This window comes from Lissotriton vulgaris, chromosome 1_1 (genome assembly GCF_964263255.1).
Source record: "Lissotriton vulgaris chromosome 1_1, aLisVul1.2, whole genome shotgun sequence".
NCBI lineage: Eukaryota > Metazoa > Chordata > Amphibia > Caudata > Salamandridae > Lissotriton > Lissotriton vulgaris.
In genome coordinates this window covers 34,891,759-34,900,190 of record NC_141685.1, presented here as the reverse complement: position 1 = coordinate 34,900,190, position 8,432 = coordinate 34,891,759, and the positions used below count along the sequence as shown (strand labels likewise).

At 41.9% G+C, this 8,432-nt stretch overlaps 1 protein-coding gene across 1 annotated transcript; it reads right to left on the bottom strand.

Moving 5' to 3' along the window:
* Window positions 1–651: 651 nt before the first annotated feature.
* LOC147737077 (uncharacterized) lies at window positions 652–5,764 on the bottom strand. The gene has a single exon (XM_086962912.1). The coding sequence runs from the start codon at window positions 5,091–5,093 to the stop codon at window positions 1,923–1,925; it is 3,171 nt and encodes a 1,056-aa protein (XP_086819038.1). The 5' UTR covers window positions 5,094–5,764; the 3' UTR covers window positions 652–1,922.
* Between the last annotated feature and the right edge of the window lie 2,668 nt (window positions 5,765–8,432).

The following is an 8,432-nucleotide window of genomic DNA, read 5'->3' as shown; positions in this document are numbered from 1 at the left end:
TGTTGGCTAGGTAGGCCGACTACATGATAGCATCAGACCACTGTATTTCTAAGTTAAGACCATTAGATACAGTATTGAACATGAATATATGATAGACTTCCCGCTTTTTGCGCACTTTGTCACAGCAGAGCCCTGCCGTTGGTATGATTTTTTCCAGTATAAACCACTTAGCATCTTCTGGAGAGTGATTGTGTTCTACAAAATGTGATACCAGTGGCGCTGAATTTTTTTTTGTGCGTATTGCAGATCTATGTTCTGTTAGGCGAGTGTTCAGGGATCTGGAAGTTTCCCCAACGTAGGCTTTCTCGCATGGACATAACAGGAGATATATCAAGTTCTTGGTTTTACAATTGTTTATACCATGGGTGCCACAGTAATGCCATTGTAAGATATTGAATTGTCCTCTATGCATTGGGCACATGACTTGCATCCGCCACATTTAAAGTTTCCATGTATGGGGCGAGAGTCAAAAATGCCACGTTGTAGTATTGGTTTAGGGGGGGGCATCCTCGACCGTACTACAATATCCCTGATGTTCTTGTTCTTTCTATACGCGAACATGGGTTTTTGTATTTTATCTGATTGTGTCCTGTTTATGTTGAGCAGATACCAGTGAGAACTGATAATTTGCCTAATTTGGTAATTGAGGACAGAATGTCTTGTGACAAAAATGAGATTATTTTTCGCAGGTTCAGTTTCCTTTGATAGCAGATATTGGCGATCAAAGAAATGTGCTCTCTTATATGCATCCCGAATGACTCGATGTGGGTAGCCTCGGTTTTTAAATTTGATTTTCATATCTTCACTACGAGTGTCGTAATCGCTGATTTTAGTGCAATTACGACGAAGTCGTAGGAATTGTCCAAATGGGATTGCATTTTTTTGTTTCAGAGGGTGGAAGCTACTGTGATGTAATATTGTATTTCGCGCTGTGGGCTTAGTATAGAGATCTACATAGAGTGCATAGTTTTCATGTTTCAGTTTGATATCTAGAAATTCAATTTCTACATTGCTGTGGTGTGCAGTAAACACTAGATTCTCATCGCATAGATTGAGCCATTGTGTAAATTCTGATAAGGAATTTTGATCACTGTCCCATATAAAAATAATATCATCTATATAGCGTGACCATTGTATCACTGATTCAAAAAAAGGAGCTTCTTCTTTGAAGATGAATTGGTGTTCTCCACTGCCATCTGATTGATTATTGATAATTGGTAATTGGGAAGGGGCTAATTGGTAAGAATAGCCCCATAGTTTTATGGTAATGTAATAATATTTTGATTCCTTCAGTTATAAGGCCCGTGGCACGAGCTGATCCATCAACCGATACCAGAGTGTTAAAGATGCAGTAAACGATACTCAAAAACAAGGTATATGCTCTTTTATATCTAAAAATAGGTTATTTCTTGAACACTTGTGCTTCGCTTTAGTTAATCACATATACTGCAGTGGCATTTGTTAATAGTAATACCTACATTTTACCAATGAAGTTTCTCATCTCCAGAGCCCTGACAACATGTCAACTCTGGGTGTGTTTGGTTTATAGGTTTTATCATTAATCCGACATGTTAGCTGAAAATATCGTTGTTAGTCCCAGTATTGTTCAGTGTTGCTTTTACAGATAGTGTGATCAGGTGTGATTGAATGGTTTTCTTTGTATCTCTTCTTCACCAAATAAAAATCAACAATTTTTCTTTTCTTTTAGTCCACATTGTACTTGCCTCCCACTGTGTATCCTGGTACATCATGTCGCTTTGCTATGTGTACGGAAGTGAACAATCACTGAAAACAAACACTTTTATAATTCTGCAAATACTGTTATCTGTATTCCTTCTTTACTGCTAGTCGGTGTTTTATCATCTGGCATTTCAATGTCCCACATAATTTGAATTAAAATCTTTTTCCGTAATTCATTCCTCTCACAATAACTGCACTGTTCTGCTCTTGTCTATGTCCTCAGATAGGTCAATATTATTTTTGATGTTCTTAAGTTCTTTGCGGAGTCTCTGTGTTCGCTGATGTGTTAGGAGGTTTGATAAATGACTAAAGTTCTTCCCACATTCACTGCTGTTGAATAGTTTTTCCCCCATGTGTGTTTGCTGATGACTTTTAAGGTGTGATAACTGACTAAAGCACTTTGTACATTCAAAGCACTTGAATGGTTTTTCTCCTGTGTGTGTTCGCTGATGTCTTTGTAGTCCTGATAACTGACTAAAGCTCTTGACACATTCATTGCACTTGAATGGTTTTTCTCCTGTGTGAGTTTGCTGATGAATCCTTAATGCCGAAGAGCTGCGAAAACTACTGTCACATTCACTACAATGATAGGGTTTTTCCCCTGTGTGTGTTCGCTGATGTGTTTGGAGGCTTGATAAGTGACTAAAGCTCGTCCCACATTCATTGCACTTGAATGGTTTTTCTCCTGTGTGTGTTCGCTGATGTCTTTGTAGTCCTGATAACTGACTAAAGCTCTTGACACATTCATTGCACTTGAATGGTTTTTCTCCTGTGTGAGTTTGCTGATGAATCTTTAATGCCGAAGAGCCGCGAAAACTACTGTCACATTCACTACAATGATAGGGTTTTTCCCCTGTGTGTGTTCGCTGATGTGTTTGGAGGCTTGATAAGTGACTAAAGCTCTTCCCACATTCACTGCAGTTGAATGGTTTTTCCCCTGTGTGTGTTCTCTGATGTCTTTGTAGCCCTGATAATTGACTAAAGCTCTTGACACATTCATTGCACTTGAATGGTTTTTCTCCTGTATGAGTTCGCTGATGAATCCTTAATGCTGAAGAGCTGCGAAAACTACTGTCACATTCACTACAAGGATAGGGTTTTTCCCCTGTGTGTGTTCGCTGATGTGTTTGGAGGCTTGATAAGTACCTAAAGCTCTTCCCACATTCACTGCAGTTGAATGGTTTTTCCCCTGTGTGTGTTCTCTGATGACTTTGTAGCACTGATAATTGACTAAAGCTCTTTAAACATTCATTGCACTTGAATGGTTTTTCTCCTGTGTGAGTTCTCTGATGATACCCTAATGCTGAAGAGCTGCTAAAACTACTGTCACATTCACTACAATGATAGGGTTTTTCCCCTGTGTGTGTTCGCTGATGACGTTGTAGATGTGATAACAGACTAAAGCTCTTTAGACATTCATTGCACTTGAATGGTTTTTCCCCTGTGTGTGTTCGCTGATGACTTTGTAGATGTGATAATCGGCTAAAGCTCTTCAGACATTCACTGCACTTTAATGTTTTTTTTCCTGTGTGAGTTCGCTGATGATACCTTAGTGCTGAAGAGCCGTGAAAACTACTGTCACATTCACTACAATGATAGGGATTCTCCCCTGTGTGTGTTCGCTGATGTGTTTGGAGGTTTGATAAGTGACTAAAGCTCTTCCCACATTCATTGCAGTTGAATCGTTTTTCTCCTGTGTGTGTTCGCTGATGTCTTTGTAGCACTGATAATTGACTAAAGCTCTTGACACATTCATTGCACTTGAATGGTTTTTCTCCTGTGTGAGTTCGCTGATGAATCCTTAATGCTGAAGCGCCGCGAAAACTACTGTCACATTCACTACAATGATAGGGTTTTTCCCCTGTGTGTGTTCGTTGATGTGTTTGGAGGTTTGATAAGTGACTAAAGCTCTTCCCACATTCACTGCAGTTGAATGGTTTCTCCCCTGTGTGTGTTCGCTGATGACCTTTTAGCACTGATAATTGACTAAAGCTCTTCCCACATTCACTGCACCTGAATGGTTTTTCCCCTGTGTGTGTTCGCTGATGACTTTTTAGGTCTGATAACTGACTAAAGCACCTTGCACATTCACTGCACTTGAATGGTTTTTGCCCTGTGTGTGTTCGCTGATGGCTGTGTAGCACTGATAATCGACTAAAGCTCTTTAGACATGCATTGCACTTGAATGGTTTTTCTCCTGTGTGAGTTCGCTGATGATACCTTAATGCTGAAGAGCCGTGAAAACTACTGTCACATTCACTACAATGATAGGGTTTTTCCCCTGTGTGTGTTCGCTGATGTGTTTGGAGAGTTGATAAGTGACTAAAGCACTTTGCACAGTCACTGCACTTGAATGGCTTTTCCCCTGTGTGTGTTCGCTGATGAATCCTTAATGTTGAGTAACGAGTAAAAATGCTTTCACATTCATTGCAATGGTATGGTTTTTCCCCTGTGTGTGTTCGCTGATGTGTTTGCAGATTTTCTAATCGATTACAGCTCGTCCCACAATCACTGCACTGGTATGGTTTTTCCTCAGAGTGTGTTCGCTGATGTCTTTGTAGGTGATCTAATCGACTAAAGCTCTTCCCACATTCACTGCATTTAAATGGCTTTTCTCCTGTGTGTGTTCGCAGATGATTTTGTAGGTGTGATGACTTACTGAAGCACTTTGCACATTCACTGCACTTGAATCTTTTTTCTCCTATGTGGTTCCACAGATGGCTTTGTAGGTGTGACGAGAAAGTAAAACACTTTGCACATTCACTGCACTTGAATGGCTTTTCCCTTGTGTGTGTTTCTTGATGTCTTCGTAGGTTTGATAATCGACTAAAGCTCTTCCCACATTTACTGCACTTGAATGGCTTTTCCCTTGTGTGTGTTTGCTGATGTGTTTTGAGGTTTGATAACCGACTAAAGCTATTGACACATTCATTGCACTTGAATGGTTTTCCTCCTGTGTGCGTTCGCTGATGAATCCTTAATGCTGAAGAGTAACTAAAACTGCGGTCACATTCACTACAATGATAGGGTTTTTCCCCCGTGTGTGTTCGCTGATGACTTTGTAGCTTTGATATTCGACTAAAGCTCTTCACACATTCACTGCATTTAAATGACTTTTCCCCTGTGTGTGTTTGATTATGTCTTTGAAGGTGTGATAACTGACTAAAGCACTTTACACATTCATTGCACTTGACTGGTTTTTGTCCTGTGTTCGTGTGCTGATGAAGCTTGAGTAGTGATGACAAACTAAAGCTCTTGCTGCATGTGTATGATTCTTCTTTCTTGGTTAGTCTCTGTGGGTCGGGTATATATTTGTCTACATCCCATGACTGTATTTCCTGATGGGCCAACATGGCTGTTAAAGCACTTGTGTTTTTCTCACACACTTTATATGTGTGCAGTATTTTGCACGTTTTGTTTCTGTTTTAACAATAAAATACAATAGCCACCAAATATTTTCCACACTCCTAATACATAGAATGTGTCTTTGTAGGCGATTGTGCCTTTAGATTGGATTATGGCTATGCACGCTTGCAGGTAAAGATGTATCTTCTTTCGGGCCGGTGCAAATTTGGACAGTCTGTTGTATTGTAGATAGAAGAGCTCCTCTTTCCATTACCCGTCAGTTGTCTGGCTCCACACTGTTGTGCTTTTCGCTTGTTACTGTGGTTTGGCCAGAAAGAGTTTACAATTCACCTAGAGCACGGAATGATGGCTTGTCTTTATTTTAGAAAATAGAGCACTGCGGTAATCATATCATACCAATCCCATGATCAAAGTTAGTATTTAACACTTGTTTATACAGGAGGCAGGTTGTTATTGTTGTTGCCCTAATTTTCCTAAGGTCATTTATTCGTCTTTTGGCGTGGAGGTGCACAGCTCAGTCTCTTACAATCACTGAAATGCCCTTGATGCTTCATCCGGGATCTGTCAGTTTGTGTGCAGGTTCCTCTGCCGCCGACTGCGCTGATGTTTTCCTGAATACTGTAGCTCAATATTACTGCTATTATTGAAGATTTACAGCATTCGCTTCTTTATTGATGGTCAATTCATACATTCAAGGCTTGTTTTCTGTTGGATGTAAAGATATTTAAAATTACTAAATTGAAACAAAATGGAATGAGAACGTATAATATGTAACTTGTTGTAAAAGACATTTCTGGGGAGATTTACCAAATCTCCACGCAATGCAGCACAGGCCTCCCCCTGCGAGGCTGTGCTGCATGACAGGGAGGGAGCAGGAGAGCCCCATATTTTCAAAGATATGGCTCTCTCCTTACCTCTCCCTTGCGCCAGCACTGATTACAGCGGCCCTGTGCCATGCAAACACCTTAGCACCAGAGCGCTAGGGTGTTTGTGTGTGTGAGTCCAGCATAGGTTTTGTACAGGAAGGACACCCTTCTTGTACAAAATACTATGCCTAGACATGAGGGAAACCTTTTCTAATTTTGCATGTATGTTGCACAGTGCACTACGCATGCAAAGTCAGAAAAGGAAGGAGAAATGAAAGCCTCTCTCCTTCCAAGCGCCTAGTTTAAAAGGTTGCCGTTTTCTCACGCTAAACCAAATCTACTGTATTTGATAAATTGAGTTTAGCATGAGAAACAATGGGTGGTTGCATGGGAACCCCCAAGCCCCACCATCGGCAGGACCACATGGTGCAAAGTAACGTGAAGCAGTGCCATGCGATGCTTCACATTACATTTACGTTATTTGCTGGAAAGAAAATTAGGAAAAAAAGATTTTGCACTGTTTTGTGCCACTTTTGTGACGCAAACATGACGCAAAATCTTAGTAAATCGCCCCCTTCTTCTTTACTGCCTTTGTAACGTAGTAGGGAATATTTCATCATACACAGATATTTAACTAAAAGTTCTGGTGATCAGGTGACATCTTATTAATGTCTGAAAATGAGGTGATTTAACAGTGTTCACAGAGTAACTTAGCAAAGTAAGGGCGCTCACGAAGCACCCAAGTGCTTAAGGTTTTGCTTAAGATAGATGCATACAGTCAAGATTTCATTTTTTTTTAAAGATATCTTTTCATTATTAACAAACAAAAGAAAATCGCATTGGGAGTACATGATCATACATTTCACTACAAAGTCTGGGTCGTCTCACATTCAGGATAGAATTACAAAATAAAATAAGTTCTTGGGATCAAAGGGAATAATGAGTGTCCAAGTCTCGTCGTCTGGCCGGGGGAGTACAAATATCATCACGGTAAGCATTCCAGGCCCCCCAAACCTTACCTCACTTTTCGGGGCAAACCCAAGCAATATAAACTGCACGCTCTCGAAACATACACCAGTCCAGATCCTGGGTCCATTTGGTACGCTGAGGCGACAGACTGGCTCCCCAAAGTTGTGCAATATTACGCTTCGCAATCATATATGCTAACGAGACCCATTGTTTCAAATATTGATTCAAATCTATGGGCTCCCAGATGTTTAAAAGGCATCTCCGGGCTTCCGGTTGTATCTCACACCCCAATACTTCCTCCATGACAGTATGTATGGCTCGCCAATACCTCTGGACATTCTCACAGTGCCACAGGATGTGCATAAATGTAGCCACCTCACCACAGCCTCTCTTACAATCACTACTCGATACCCATCCCATGCGTACCAGACCCGGCCCAGTGACATATGACCTGAGAAGAATCTTCAACTGTACCAATCTGAGCCTCATCTGAATCGCCACCACTCTGGGGGAAGACACCGCTTCAATCCAGTCTTCATCATCTATTTCTAGCCCATCTGCTCCCCCCGCTGCTCTAACACTACCCAACGGATCGTCCATGTTGTTGATCAATTTCCTATAAATCAAGGAGATTTTTTTCTCGGGGATGTGGCCGTCTAACACTCGGTCCTCTAGAGGGGAGGCCTCCGGGAGATCTTCATCCTGAGATATATGGGCAACGAGGGCATGCCTAACCTGCATGTAACGGAAATATTTGTTTTGATGAAGCTGGTATTGTAGTCGGAGGGCCTCGAAGGTCTGTACACCTCCGAGCCCCCAAATATCCTTAATCTGGCTGATCCCCATGAGTTCCCACTTATCGAACCCTTTAGTGGTCCACAAACTCCCCAGTTTCGCTGAGCTAAACAGGGGGGTAGCCAAAGTCAACTTCCCTTCCCAACCTAGGCTCCTAGTGGTAGAATGCCAGACCCGCCCCGCGTGCGCCGTAGGCCCGGCAAGTGCGAACTTCCCGGACTTAGCATACAGAGCCCTGAGGATGTCTCCATCCGGCGGCTGGCTGCGATCCGTAGCATACCCCGCATCACTGGGTATGCCGTAGACCATCTGATTGATGGCCGCCAGATGTGAAGCCCAATAATATTTCTTCAGATCTGGGAGCCCAATTCCTCCATCATACCATGAGAGAGTGAGCTTAGTAAACGCTATACGGGGCCTACCATCCCAAAGAAGCAATCTCTGAAGGGCCTCTATCTCTCGGAAATGTTTACTGGGCACTGGGTCCATAGTATTTTGAAGCACATAAATAAAACGCGGCAAGGCCATCATTTTGAATAAGACTGCACTACCCAGAAGCGACAATGGTAGCATCTTCCATCTTTCCACATCCCTGCGGAGCCGAACTAGTGGTGGAAACAAGTTCTCAGTATAGCGCCTCTTAGGGTCCAATGCAATATAAATAGTGAGGTATTTGAATCCTACCATTTCAATCTG

Bases quoted from the DNA above. Each gene is read 5' to 3' on its own strand.
- LOC147737077 (XM_086962912.1), bottom strand. From the start codon at position 5,093: ATGTTGGCCCATCAGGAAATACAGTCATGGGATGTAGACAAATATATA.